This window comes from Panthera onca, chromosome F2, assembly GCF_046562875.1.
Source record: "Panthera onca isolate mPanOnc1 chromosome F2, mPanOnc1 haplotype 2, whole genome shotgun sequence".
NCBI lineage: Eukaryota > Metazoa > Chordata > Mammalia > Carnivora > Felidae > Panthera > Panthera onca.
This window is the reverse complement of record NC_138356.1, coordinates 54848118-54863726: the sequence shown is the minus strand read 5'-3', so window position 1 is coordinate 54863726 and position 15609 is coordinate 54848118. Positions and strand designations below refer to the sequence as shown.

General features: G+C 37.4%; 1 protein-coding gene across 3 annotated transcripts in view; it reads left to right on the top strand.

Annotated features, from left to right (window-relative positions):
• SYBU (syntabulin) overlaps window positions 1-15609 on the top strand; it is a 112314-nt gene that overhangs the window by 52807 nt on the left and 43898 nt on the right. For all 3 annotated transcript variants that reach the window (XM_060611172.3, XM_060611171.3, XM_060611170.3), the window contains exon 4: window positions 10861-11058. In XM_060611172.3, the coding sequence (XP_060467155.1) occupies window positions 10861-11058 (198 nt within the window). The remainder of the gene's footprint in view (window positions 1-10860; window positions 11059-15609) is intronic.

Sequence of the window (15609 nt, the reverse complement as noted above, 5' to 3'; positions counted from 1 at the left end):
TGTCCCTCTGCCCCTCTCCCTAGTGCTCTCTCTCTGTCTCTAAAAAACAAAAACAAAAAAACACTTGAAGACATCCTCGATCCCTTCCTATTTTTCATTATTGTGAATCAAATGCTTCCAATTATTTTTCCAAAATAAATCCCAAATCCATCTACTTTCTTCGATTTTTTCGCAGCTACCACCTAGTCAAACCATTATCATCTCTGATTTCCACCATGTCAGGGGCTCCACATGTTTATATGCTTGGGCTCATTCATTCCTAAAGGGGCCACACTACATAATGGTTAAAAAGGAGGCTCTGGAGTTAGCCTGTTTGGATTCATACCATGGCTCTACCAGTTACTGACTACAACCTCGAGCAGGTGGCTTAAATTCTAGTGCTAGGTTCGTATGCCTTCTGCAAAGCAGGATGATATTAGTGCCTGTCTTGAAGGGTTATTAGGTTAACTTAATAAGACTTATTACAACATGCCTGGTACTTAGTAGGCACTCAGTAAATATTAGCTAGATATATCATCACTAATACAGTCTGTTGTCCGCAAACCAAATTGTTGTCATCTGCTTAATGCACTTTAAGGCTTCCATCGCACTTAACATAAACTTGGGATTCCTGGCCTATAATCTTACACATGCTCTGGCCTCTGCCTCCCTCCAACCTCATCATTAGTCCTTCTCTCCCTATCACCCTTCCTGGCCTTCCTTAAGTTTCCTCAATATACCAAACTCCTTATTGCTCCCTCTACCTGGAGTTCTTTTCCCTGCCTTTTCCATGATTAGTGTCTTCTCATGTGTTTCGTCTCAGCTCATACTACCTCTTCAGAGCCTTCCATGACATCCTGTCTGATGAAATACTTCCCACCCCCCCACCTAGCTAGTCTATGTAATATCACCCAGTTTGTTTCATTAATAGTAAACACAATCAGATATCTTCTCTATGTATTTCTTTTTTTACTTGTTTATTAACTGTCTCTCTCCACCACTAGAATGTGAACTTCTTCAGGACAAGGCTCTTAGAGAGTCTTGATCATCATGACATCCTTAATATGTAGATGACTACCTGTCATGTAATAGGAAATCAGTAATTATTTGTGGAAGGAATGGATGGGTAGATGGATGGATTGGTGGATGGATGGATGGATGGATGGTTAGTTGGATGGTTGAATGGATGGATGGATGGATGGTTAATTGGATGGTTGAATGGATGGATGGATGGTATTCTTACACTTCAACATTGGCTGTTGGGTAGTGTCACACTGTGTAATACTGAAGCAATTAGTGTAAAGCCTTGTAGACTTGTGAATTCTCACTCCAAAAAATGCTAAAATTAGGTAAAGGAAAAGAAGTTTAAAATGTCTTGTTCAAATCTAGAAGCAAAATTCTCTGAATGGCAAGCATTATATGGTTACAGTGTTGAAGCAAGAATATTGGAAAACTAGAACCAGCTAGAACTTCTTGCCTCGAATTTTTGTGGTCTGTTTATTATGGGATGGCTTCTTTCTAACAGCTTCCTTTGTCTGTTTTTAATTTGAGCATTCCCAGAATTGCTGCTGTTTCCTCTTGGAACAAACATAGGTAGAAAATTTTAGAAAGAAACTGGCTTGTGGTAGTGAAGAAAACAGATTTCAGAGTCAGGGAAACCTGAGTTTGAATCTTGAGTTAGTTACTTAGTAGTTGTATGACTGTGGAATTCTTAACCTCTCTGGGCCTCAGCTTTCCCACCTATGAAATATTATTAAAAATTAGTGTTACTTGATAGCTACTTAATAAGCATCACTTTTCTTATCTTACCTACATCCTTTCAGTGCATTTGAATGGTTTGTGGTAGGAATTTCACAAGGTTCAGATTAAGCATGAGTTTAAACTGTGACGTTTTATGTCTCCATCAGACTGTCTTGGGAAATGTTAAGATCTGGAACAGAAATAATACTAACACTTACAGCAGTGTCCAGCACATAGATAGTAAATATTTGTTGAATGGATGAGTAAGTAGTCTGTAAATGCTTCAGTCATTCCTGAGAATCAACTAAATTTCCATGTAGTTTAATGTTTCCTTAGAACAACAATGATTTTTTTTTCCCCCCAAATTATTCAAATGAACACTGAAGAACATCAAACCATAACTGAATGTTTCAAGACGTCAGGGCATAAAACCACGTTTTCCTCTGCCTGATGTTATTTTTAAGTACATCTTCTGGAATTGTTTAGTTCAGCATTTTGGGAAACAAATGAGCTCCAAGATCTAAATTCAAAAATGAACCAGAAGTTTCAGAAATGTTTCTTGGACTTTGAAGAAATATTTTGTTTGTAATCTTTATAACCTGTGTTTTACTTTTGTATGGAATTGGTGCAAGGATGAAGTAGTGACTTGGTCATCATAATTGCCACCAAAAGTTTGATGACATTGGTTGTTAGGCACTGTAGTTAAATCTCAGGAAATTATGTGATACACACACACACACACACACAATCTTAACTGGGCAAGCTTATTATTTTTAAATGTGGATTTTAAATGTATATATACTCGCTTTGCAAGAAATATTCATTGATTTCAAATTTTTACCAAAAAAACATTGCAAAGTAATATGGAAAGAATAAATTTCCTTAAAAAATTAAATAATAATAATAATAAAGTTGGCATCTAACCTCCCATCGCCTCTTAAAATGAATTCCAGGGGTGCCTATGTGGCTCAGTCAGTTAAGTGTCCGACTCTTGATTTGGGCTCAGATCATGAATCTCATGATTCATGAATTCAAGCCCCAAGTCAGGCTCCGCACTGTCAGTGCAGAGCCTGCTTGGATTCTCGGTCTCACTCTCTTGCTGCCCCTCCCCCACTCACGATTTCTCTCTCTCTCTCTCTCTCTCTCTCTCTCTCAAAAATAAATAAAACATTAAAAAATTAATGAATTCTAGATGGATTAAATTTAAATGAAGAGTGAAACTATAAAAATCTAGAAGAAAATATAAGTAAATGTTTAATTGATCTTGGAGTGAAGAAGGACATTCTAATCATTAAAGCATCGGAAGAAATCACAAAGGAAAATATGGAGAGATTTGACAACTAGAAGTAGAAGAAGGTTTGTATGTCAAAACATTGTAAATTAAGGGGCGCCTGGGTGAGTCAGTCAGTCGGTTGGGCATCAATCTCTGGCTCAGATCATGGTCTCACTGTTGGTACGTTCAGCCCTGCGTTGGGCTCTGTGCTGACAGCTTGGAGCCTGGAGCCTGCTTCGGATTCTGTCTCCCTCTTTCTGCCCCTCCCCTGCTCGTGCTGTCTCTCTCTCTCTCTCTCTCAAAAATATTAAAATTTTTTTTAAAAATACTGTAAATTAAAAACAAGCAAACTCAGTGAAACATAACAAAGGATTAACAAAGGATATATCCTTCATATATATAAGGATTTCTTACAGATCAATAAGAAATCCATAACATTTTAGTGGAAAAATTGTCAAACTAACAATTCATAGACTAAGTAAAAAGATCCAGTGAACATATGAAAGACATTAAGCTTCACTAATAATTAAATATATGCAGCTAAAACATCAAAAATATGTTTTTCATTATTAATTTGGCAAAAATGCAAACAAATGGTATTCAATACTTGTGGGGATTTTATAAGTAGGACACTCTCATTCAATAATAATAGGAGTATAAGTTGTCTCAAACTTCTTTGAGGGCTTAGTAATTCCACTTTGGATATACGTTCTGTAAGACAATAAAAAAAATTGACCAAAGATTTATTTTTAAAATGTGTTATTCAAAACAATTTCAACAGTAGTGACAAAATTAGAAACAACCTAAAATAACCCACAAGATGGAATTGACTTTTTAAAATGATATGTTTGTGTTTATTTTAAATAATTACTCATTTAAAGTAAGTTTTTGAGAAATTAAATCAAATATTTTGGAACTTCTAAAAAAATTTTTTAACATTTTTTAATTTATTTTTGAGACAGAGGGAGACAAAGCATGAACGGGGGAGGGTCAGAGAGAGGGAGACACAGAATCTGAAACAGGCTCCAGGCTCTGAGCTGTCAGCACAGAGCCGACGCGGGGCTCAAACCCACAGACCGCGAGATCATGACCTGAGCCAAAGTCGGCCGCTTAACCGACTGAGCCACCCAGGCGCCCCAAGGAACTTTTAAAAACATACTCAGAAACAGAATATTACAGTGACCCCCATATACTGCTTATCTACTTTGACAAGATTAAGCAATAACAAGATATTGTCATATTTGCTACATCTATTCCCTTTTTTCTTTGTTTACTTTGCTGAAGCATTTTAAAAAGCAAATCTCCAGGCCTCATGTCATTTCATTTCTACCTATACACCTCAGCAAGCATTTCTTTAAAAAATTGACATTTTCTTACCTAATCATAGTGCCATTTTCATTACTGCACAATTACCATGATTCCTTGGTATCATGGAGAATATTGAAATAGCTCCAGTTGTTTCAAAAGTGTCTGTTTGCTTCCTCATATCATTTAACCGAGAGGCCAAACAACTTTTTCTGTAAAGAACAAAATAGTAAATATTTACGACTGTGCTAGCCAGACGATCTGTGTCATAATTATTCAACTCTGCCATTGTAGCTGGAAAGCCACAGTAGACAATACCTAAAGGATTCAGCATGGCTGTGTTCCAGTAACATTCTGTTTACAAAAGCAGGCAGCAAGCAGAATTTGCCTGCAGGTTGCAGCTTGCCAGCCCCTGTTTTAACTCATTACTCTCTGTTCTCCATATATTTTATAAGGTGGACATTAGCTTTAAACTTGGTTAGATTCAGGGGAAATTTTTGTGGCAAGAATACTTCATGGGGAAATCTGTGTATTTCATCTGGACATCCCATCAGAAGGTACATCATGTCTGTTATCCCACTACTGGTGATGCTAAGAATGGGTAGAGATGGGTAAGGTCTGATCTCTTCACTGGAAATTCTCTATCAGACTATTGTCTCATGGCTCATCTATTATGTGTGTTATCTAAATCAATTCTTTCATTAGAAACAATTACAAAATTGGGGCACCTGGGTGGCTCAGTCAATTAAGCATCTGACTCCTTGATTTTGGCTCATGCATGATCTCATGGTCTTGAGATCGAGCCCCACATTGGGCTCCACGCAAAATATGGAGACTGCTTGGAATTCTCTCTCTCCCTCTCTCTGCCCCTCTCCCCTGCATGCTCGCACTCTCTATCTCTCAAAATAAATAAATAAACATTTAAAAAATAGTTACAAAAAAGTAACTTTCTGTTATTCCACATATTTTCATTAACCAGATGCTTCTGTAAAGGAGAACTCTCCAATATCAGTGAGGGATTTCAGTTATACTGAAATATAGTTTGTACAGGAACGGTTTTTCAATCAGGATATATGCTAGTTTTTTCTTTCCTTTTAATTGCCACAGTTCAATATAAAGAATTGGTCCCTAGATCACTGCCAATGATTTCCAGTGTGTTGGCATTCTTTTAGGTGAAAAGGGTCCTTCTTTCTCTCTGTAGTTTCCTATTTTTATGACTCTGAGCTCACAGAATTTTTTTGTGTATCCAGTGGTTATCAGTCAGCTGGCATTAATTATGTATTCTTTCTGATGCTCAAATTGTCCCATCTTTGGCCAATGTGGGCCCTTTTGTGTTGGCTCCTGTCAGTCTTTAATAGCTTCTTTCTTTATAGCCTAACAGGTTCCTGGGGAAAGTATTCAGTAACAGAGTAATGAAACTGTCTATACTATATGTTGAAACAGAGCTTTAAAAAGCAAGAGAGAAAGTAAACCATATGCATAATTAAAAGATCAATAAGAAATATGCAAAATTGTTAAATATTTTTCCTGTTATAGGAAACTATTGTCTGTTTATTTTCTCTTTTTACTTCTTTGTACTCTTCTGTACTCTATCTAGATCCTCTGCATTAAGAATTATTACTTTTATGATTTTAAGGATTAAGTTAGGGGCACTTGGATGGCTTAGTCAGTTAAGTATCTGACTTTGGCTCAGGTCATTATCTCACCATTTGTGGGTTCAAGCCCCACATCGGGTTCTGTGCTGACAGCCTGGAGCTTGCCTCGGATTCTGTGTCTCCCTGTCTCTCTGCCTTTCTGCTTGTGCTCTGTCTCCTCTTTCTCTCTCTCTCAATAATAAATAAACATTAAAATAAATAATAAATAAATAGTAAGTTAAAATTTTAACAACCCCAACAGATTTCCTTTAACTTAGCAAGTTCCTTTAATGCATTTAAAATAAGATACAAATTATTTTAAATATATATATATATATATATATATATATATATATTTAAGTTTATTTATTTTTGAGAGAGAGAGAGAGAGAGCACTAGCAGAGAGAGAGAGGGAAAGAGAGACTCTCAAGCAGTCTCTGCACTATTAGCGCAGAGCCTGATGCAAGGCTCGATCCCATAAACTGTGAGATCGTGACCTGACCCAAAATCAAGAGTCGGATGCGTAACCAACTGAGCCACCCAGGTGCCCCAAGATACAAATTATTTTAAAATATACTTACATACACATTTTTTCAGAATTATAATTGTACAATTATTAACTATGTCCCATATTCTTAAAGAGCTTGTAATGTAAAAAGAGGAAAAATAGATTAAAGGACATTTTTTTAAAACAATCCCCAGGCTACAAAATTATAATAATTTTGTCTCATCTGTCTTTATAGACCTCAACATTTTCTTTCCTTAACAACAATTTGGAAACTATTTAGTAGGTCTGTTTCTTTACAGGACTTTAGATAGGCCACAGCTTGTGGAACTTCCTGGATCTATGAGTATTCTTTCTTTATCCTTAATCCTGTGTGTTGACAGATTCAGAGCAAATGAACAAGAACAAAATAACCTATTCCTTAATATAAATCAAGAAGGAAATGTAAATTAGTCTCCTTCATTATAGGTGGTGATCAAAAGCCTTGATAAGAGTCACCTTTACCCCTGCTCCACCAGGGACCATCCTGGGCCTATTTAAGTGGGATTTAAAATTATTTACCTCAGAAGGAAGTTACCCTGTATTTTCAAATGGATCACAATGTGTAAAACATGAAACTTGGTCTTGTTGTATGTTTTTTTTTTAATGAAGTTATACTTACTGTGAATAATAAAGAAGTGTAAAAGCTCAATTGTGTAAGCGCTGTGGTAGAGGTGTGTGTGTGTGTGTATGTGTGTGTGTGTGTGTGTGTGTGTGTGTGTGTGTGTGTGTGTTTTAAAAGAAAAACTTCTCCCTCTCCAATAGACTGACAGTCTTCCACATGCTTTTCCTAAAGCCTTTCAGGAAAGGTTCCCTATGCCAAAGCCAGGCTGAAATGTTCTTGTTTTTCTCAGGCATTTTTCTGGAAATTTGAAACACTCCACACTTTTTGGGTAGATCATTCAGGATTTCAGTCATTTCCTGCCCTGAAATAGTTTCCTCATGGCGTCGTCTTAGAAATTTTTGTCATTGATAATTTCTTTATACTAACATAACCAAAAAAGCCATAATTATAAATTCTGTGGTTATAAATCTATGGATTCCACAGGACAAACTCAGCTAGTAGCAGCAGGAAACAGAAGGCGTACTCAAAGGGTTTAACTGAAGTGGGTTTAATAAATAAATCTCTTTAAGTATGTGCTTGATCCACATGTAGTTTGGCACATAGTAAGATTAGACATGAATAACCAAAAACCATCAACTTGGCTGCAGTCTTCTTAGAATCTTACAGTAAATGTGAAGGGAGAATATTTTACATAGAATTTTGGAAAGGAGTATCATCTTCATCTGGACTGGTAGTCTGCCTCCAACTGAAACCATGATGTTAAAAAGGAGGAGGAGGAAGAGCAAGGAAGGGGAGGGAAAGGGGGAAAGGAATCTTAAGCAAGACTTGTTGAAAAAATAATGACTTTTTCAGTGCTACCAGAGGAAAATACCTCAGGTGCCTCAGGTTACCGGATGACTCCCTGGTACAGGGGCTTCTGTTGCCTTTGCTAGGGTCTTACTTTGCATGACTTAAAGTTTATTCTCTCTAGTAGGAAATTTAATGGCCTTGCCCTGTCTAAAACCAGATTCTTTTGTTAGTATTGATCCCATGAGACAAAACAGGTGAATACCCCCAAACTTCTCTGATAACTCACCGACTTTCTTGAGTATGGATTTGCTTTAACAAACTTGCCAATTTACAGGAACTATGTATTGTAAGTGATATTTACCCAATCCCTTTTGCTTATTTATAAGCTCCATCAGTGTGGGGGCTGGGTATAATGCCTGTGGGCTGGTTCAGTGCCAAGACTTGCTATATATATGTATATGTTTGTTTAACCAATGAAAGATCATGTCTATTGTTTCCCCCTCAAGATGAAGGGCAGTACTAGACAGTTAAGAGATGTGGGTGAACACCAGTTTATGTAGTGATTCAGATGCTGTATGTAGTACCTACGTCAGATTTATTTAAGTATTCATCTTCTAAATCCCTTCTCCTGGAGATACTAGCTGTAAATATAGGCGAAGCACACATTCCATGTACTTCTGCCTTCCCTAAACTGCCACTTTTCTATATAATTTCAGGTCCCAATTTTTCACCAGACCTAGCACTTAATCCTTAACATTATTAGTACTGAAAACATGGTTTATACATATTCCTGGCAAAATGATAATAGAACCAACAAAACACATTTGCTTTCTATCTATTTAAATTATAATTTTGACAGTGTTTCTCAATACTGGACATTGTTGGACTTTGTTCCCTTGAGTCTGAGAGTTTTCAAGAAAAATTACATTTTAGGGTAGAGAATTTGAAGCATGGATTTCTGTTTGGGCCATCTTTCTTTCCAAAGGAGTAATTTATGGAAGTGACTCATAAGGAAATAATTTTAAAGGCAGTGGGTATTTTTGAATGATTAGACCTCATTTGCTTGGGTTTATCTGTTTTGGGATCGGAGGAATCAAGAACAGAGGACCTCCTGAGGCAATGTACAGACCTGTTGAGCCTTGTAAAATTGCTGGAATCTGTCTGAGTAATTAGCAGCTTTGCACCTTTAGAGGGAAACTAGGATTTCTTTGGGTTGAAGCATGAGGCATGCAAATGTGAGAGAAAGGCAGGGACAATACTTGATGAAATAGTTGAGAGGTAGCAGCCCAGAGGGGTTCTCATCACTGTAATTCAGGGCCAAAATTTCTTCTGGAGTTTGGTAAGAACTGGCATTTTTAAAAGAGCAGCCAAGGGGTGCCTGGGTGGCTTGGTCGGTTAAGCGTCCGTCTTCGGCTCAGGTCACGATCTCATGGTCTGTGAGTTCAAGCCCCGCGTCGGGCTCTGTGCTGACAGCTCAGAGCCTGGAGCCTGTTTCAGATTCTGTGTCTCCCTCTCTCTCTGCTCCTCCCCTGTTCATGCTCTGTCTCTCTCTGTCTCAAAAATAAATAAACGTTAAAAAAAAATTAAAAAAAATAAAAGAAAAGAAATAAAAGAGCAGCCAAGGCAGAAGGCATGAACAGTGCACTAAAAACCATCCACTTCCAAGAATGGACCATTGAGGTCCTGTGTGTATAGTATGTCCAAAAGGAAAAAGGAAAAAAGGATATTAGGAGAAACAAATCATTTTAGCAGTGCCAAGTTCACTTTGTTCCAGAAACTAGGATATTTCTTAATATCAGTTTCATAAAAACTGAAATAAAAGCCAAAAATGAAACAATGGCAATTACTTTTTATATGGATTCTAGTCATCTTATTTCAGGCAACCAGTATATTTTATTCATGCCTAGTTCTCTTTCAGTCTTTATTAAAAAAGCTATGGAGTTTAAGATGGTCTTTCATGGGGAGCAAATTATTTTAATTCTTTTAATATTCATAAAAATGTAATAGTTCTAAAGTTTAGTACTAAAAGTCTTTATTCATTTTTTTCTCTTATGAGTTACCAAAGTAACCCTGCCGTCAAAATATTTCTGTATAATGAAGAATTATTTATTAATGAATATTTACCACTAATTGACTATTTTGATTTGACATACTTTTAAGTAATATTGATTTACTTTAAATTCCCATACAGTTCTCATCATCAAAGTATAAATGAATTAACCAACCACGATGAATATTATGGAAAGCATTTATAGGAGCCAGCTATGACTTTCCTGTTTGCTTAATAAGCATCTACACAGGTCATTTCATATCATACATGGTAGCTTATAATAATGATCATAGTTATAATCTATAACTTGAAAGTTATAGGTTATAGAAAGTTTCTAATTGAATATTATTTTCATTTTACCAGTTTAGCACAGACAGCAAGATATTGGATTAATATATTTTGGGTGGGTATGTATGGTAATAAAACAGGATCACTTTTTTCTGCTCCCTTGAACTCCAAAAGCCAACTCTGTTACCTCTCAAACTCTATTGACCAGTTGATAAGCCAAGTAATCGAAAACTGGATGTGGTCAGTGATATTCAAGTAACGTTTTTTTCCTAACACAAACACCTCTGAAGAGTTCCCACTAATGCCCCCAAGTTGCTATGGTGAACTTTTTATTACTAACTGCATGAAAAAATCTATAGACAAGTTTTGACCCAAAAGGATACTACCTAAAGCGTTAAAACAGACAAATCTTTACGTGTTGACAACATGAATGCTACAGGAATACTTGTGGTCCAAAAAGCTTAGAAGATTTTGCCTTAAAATATGTTCTATGATAGCTGATATTTTCTTTGTTAACACAATTGGCCAAAATATGGAAAATAAAAGGAGAGGCATCCCCAGGTATTAACCCAGAGCCTCCTGAGCCGTGCACGTGTGTGTGAGTGCACGTGTGCATGGCTCACTGCATGGCTTCTCTTTGCCATCATTGATTTCCTCCTCCTCATTAAACACTTATTGATTCCTGTCTTCCAGATGACACAGGCTGTCCCAGTAGCCAGTCAGTGTCTCCTGTGAAGACACCCTCGGATACCGGAAACAGCCCTGTTGGCTTTTGCCCTGGAAGTGATGAAGACTTTTCCAGAAAGAAATGCACAGTTGGAATGGTTAGTGAAGGAAGCATCCAGTCATCTCGATATAAGAAGGAACCAAAGTCAGGCCTTGTAAAGCCAGGTAAATGCACTTACTCTTAATGTTTTTCTCAGAACAATATGACTGGGGTGATTTCACATTTGAAACAAAGCACTTGTATATCAAGACAAAGAATACTATATTGATGTTATACCCACTACCCAGAAACATCTCTCTTTTTTTTTTTTTTAAGGAAGTGGGCAGAGAGTGGAATATTTTGTGTACTTATTGTTAATAATTGAGTAAGTGTAGGGACATGTGTGCATTATATAGACATAGAAAAAAGAGCAAATTTGGAGAAATGTAAACTGGATGGTCTAACACATTTATACTATGTAATTCTAGCAGAAATTATACGATGAAATTACTTGGAACCACCTAAAGTGCCTACAGATGATGAAAACAGGATATCTCGATGCAGATCTATAGGGCTGGGCATACTTACTGGCCTAGTTATTTTATTTGCTTTTAAAAAATTAAATATGAATATGATGTTATATGTATACATATAGATGTTCAATATTGTAAAATATGAGATGAAATGGAGATTTTTATTACAATGGGTGAGACACCATGAACACCAGAAAATGTCAGTTCTCAGAATTTGCAATATATAAATAAATATTTTACATCCCAGAAATATATACGTTATATGAATAAGTACAGTTTTAGTAAAACTAAAGTTATAACTTTAAAGTAAAAATCTCTGAGCGTTGGCATTGAGAGCTGCCATATTGCGTTATTTTCTTGGACACCCACAGTGAATGCTGTACGTATTTATGAGACTGAAAAGACAGATTAATGACTTATAGGAGTCCTCATTCTGTACGTTTGTCTTCTCATTTTTGTTTGGTGATGGCATTATTGTGCAAGGAGCTATAGACAGCTTTATTTCATTGGAGCCAAGGCTTGGTCCTGTGTCCTCTTCCATCTCTGTCTGCTTTTGTTCTTCCTGAATAACTGATTTGCTCAGCGCATCTTAATGGATTATTCTTCATCTTGCGTTTGGTCAACCAAAGACAATGTTGTTTAGTCTCAGAATACAACTTAAACGGTGTGAAAAAAAAATCCCCTTTCTTAGGCTCTTGATAAATGGTAGTCATGATGAGTTCGTTAATAGTCCTTTGCTTTGAAATAATATGAAAAAGAAAGGGGGAAGTCAGAATAAAAAAGGGAAAGATGATTATTGTAGGAAAAGTGTTGGATACCTTCAATGCTTAAGACCGAGACAATGAGTTAAAAGAATGTGATGTGATTAGAGCCAGCAAATAAACCATTACCTTGTGTACCCAAGGACAGGAACTACCCCCCTCCCTCCTCCAGCTCAGTGGTTCTTTTTAAAATTGAGATATAATTCACGTACCATAGTATTCACCCTTTTAAAGTATACAATTAACTGGTTTGTAGTTTATTCAAAAAGTTATGCAAACATCACCACTATCAAATTTCAGAACATTTTTATCATTTCCCAAAAGAAACCTCCTACCCATTAGCAACTACTCTCTGCTCTCCCTTTTCCCCAGCCCCTGGCAACCACTAACTTACTCTGTCTCTGTGGGCCTGCCCATTCTGGACATCTTATATAAATGGAATCATACAGTACATGGCCTTTTGTATTTGGCTGCTTTCGCTTAGCATAATGTTTCACAGTTCATCAATGTAGCATGCATTAGTATTTCACTCATTTTTGTGGCTCAGTAATATCCCATTGTATAGCTATACCACAGTTTTAAGTGGACTTTTTTTGGAGCAATTTTAGGTTTACAGAAAAACTGAATGGAGAGTACAGAGTTCCCATGTACCTCTTCACACCTGCCACCTCCAGCTTTTTCTTTATTAAAGTCTTGCTTGGTATGGTTATACATTTTGTTTATCCATTCACAGGTGATGGACATTTGCATAGTTTCTGGTTCTTGGCTATTATATAAATGCTATGAACATTCATGTAACAGTTTTTCATGAATATGCTTTCGGTTCTTTTGGGTATATACCTAGGAAAGAAATTGCTGAGTCATATGGTAACCATATTTAACAGTTTGAAGAACTGCCAAAGTTTTCCAAAATGACTGCACCATTTTACATCCCCACTAGCAATGTATGAGGGTTCCAGTCTCGCCACATCTTTGTTGACAGTTGTGACTGTCTGTCTTTTTTATTATACCCATTCTAGTGAGTGTGAAGTGGTATTTCATAGTGCTTTTGATTTACGTGGCTAATGACTATGAGCGTCTTTTCATGTGCTTATTGGCTATTTGTATATGTTCTTTGGAAATATCTTCTCAGTTTTCTTTTAACCAGGGAGTACTCACCCAGTAGAATCTATTTCTCTAACATATGGGATGTAAGCTTAAGAGCAGGAGCCTTGTCATCCTCTTTTTATATTCCTAACACAGAGTCTGGTGAATAGTGGGGGCTCAACAGCAAAGGTAGGCTGTGGAATTGAAAAGATAAAATGGTGCAGGAAAGAATGCCAGCTGCGTGAATTGAAAAAACAAAACGGTGATTTCACTGTGCAGGCATTGTATGCAACGTGTGCAGGGTTTGGATGCAACGTGAAATTATTTCATTTTGGTTTCCCATCCCCCCCTCCCTACCTCTCTCCTCATTCCAAAAACATTTTATAGAGGTAACAACACAAGGAAAGAGTAACACTGGAGACAAGTATGGTGCAGCAAGAACAAACTAAGGTTAAACGGGCGTTAAGATTATCATTCCTTGTTTCAATAATCGCAATAAGAATAATCATACGTTACCGTAAGACTTAAATCCGTATGTGTGTGTGCAGGATTCATGCTGAGCAAGTCCTTAATCTTCCAGTAGTAGGTACCCACTTGCCAAAGACCAGCCACTTGCTTGCTGAGAATGTTTAAGGCCTTAGGTCATCCTGAAGAAAATGCATGCAATTAAGAAAAAGAAATAAAGGGAGGGAAGGAAGGAGGAGGAGGGAAGGAAGGAAGGAAGGGAGGAGAGAAGGAAGGAAGGAAAGAAAGAAAGATAAAAGGAAGAAAACAAGAACAGTCTTCGTGTTGTTTTAGTTCCTGGATCCTTTGGGAATCATGAGGGCTATGAACCTATACTCCAGAAAAATACCCATATGCACAAAATACCACTTCCTATTTCTGAGGTTTCTTAGACCTCCTTTATTAGAAATTATGAATCCTGGCGTAATGACCCTTGCCCAGAGGCAGAGCCTGAAACACCACTTTTGTCAAAAAACAACTTTTGTCACCAGAATTCTGATTTACTGGCTCATAGGCATTCATATCACCTAAACAACCTTTATCTTAACAATGTTTTTATTTATTTGCATTTAACCAAAGTCAGAGACATCCCTAAAGCTTATTTCTTAGTTGCCTAAAATTCCTAATGTCATCAGCGAAAAAGTTGCGCAAGCCTTTGAGCGGGACTCAGTTCTGTACAGTAAGCTCTTTGTAGAAAAATCTGCACCGTGACCTATAGTTCTCTGAACTTTCGGCAGAATAAACCTGTCGGTCTCATAAATATGAAGAGAGGAAATCCTGGAAACGAGGCCCCTGGATGACTCCACAATTTATAAAATGCAGAGACCTCATCTGTTAAACCACAAGAAGATTCTGCTCTCAGGTTAAAACGTTCCGCCTCCTCCCTAACCCCAAGTGACAGTCTCCCCTCAGCTCAAACCCATCTTCAGCCCTTGATGTGTGCTCTACTTTTTTAAAATAAATCAACTCATTAGAACCAATACCAATTTATTAAAATAGCAAGCAATTAGTGTCTCTTCTACAGATGTTCCAGGACTCTTTAACATTAAATAACCCAGACCCATTTAATTTTAGGTCCGTTGTTCTAGATTCTGGAAAACTGCTATTCACCTCAAAAAGGAGTTCTTGAAATGCCCCTTTAGTCATTTAGGTAAAGAGCTAATAATGCTCACTGAGTATCCTATGCAGAAGGAGAAGGGAAATCTGTCACAGGATGCCGGGAAAGGCTTAGAAAGGTGAGCTGAGCAAGCCTGCACCTTGCCAGCTGGGCACCGTGGCACACACAGCATGAAAGCCCTTCCTTCCTCCAGGCAGGACCTGTTCAGGAACTTCTTGGAGGCAGTGAGCCTTCTGTCATTTTGGCTTCTATCACTTAATGCCTATGCACATTTAATTAAAAATTGCCACCAAAGAGCAAAAGGAAACATCCCTATGGTCCAGTTGGATAATGGCTTTGCATTTTCATGGTTTCCTTTTATCTACAAGTCAGTTCAGCAAACATTCAAGACTGAATCCCCAGAGCCTAATGCAGCGCCTGTCTTTATAGGTAGGTGTCCAATAAATATTTAAACGAGAAACAGAGTGTACACTCTGTGCAAGGGATTATGTTTGGCATGGGAAGAGCGTCGGAGGGATGCAAAGAAGACCTCAGTGCCATCCCTGCTTTGTAACTGAAGACAGAATACCGTGTGATAAATCTGGCCCATAGTGCAGATCAGAAGGAAAGAAATGAAGGCATTCCGACTGGGGGCTCTGAGGAATCTGCCGTGGTAACAATTCTTCTCCCAGGTGCTCCTCTCAAGTTTGGTTTGCAGAAAAAGAGAAGAGAGGGAAAACAAACCACCAGAGACTC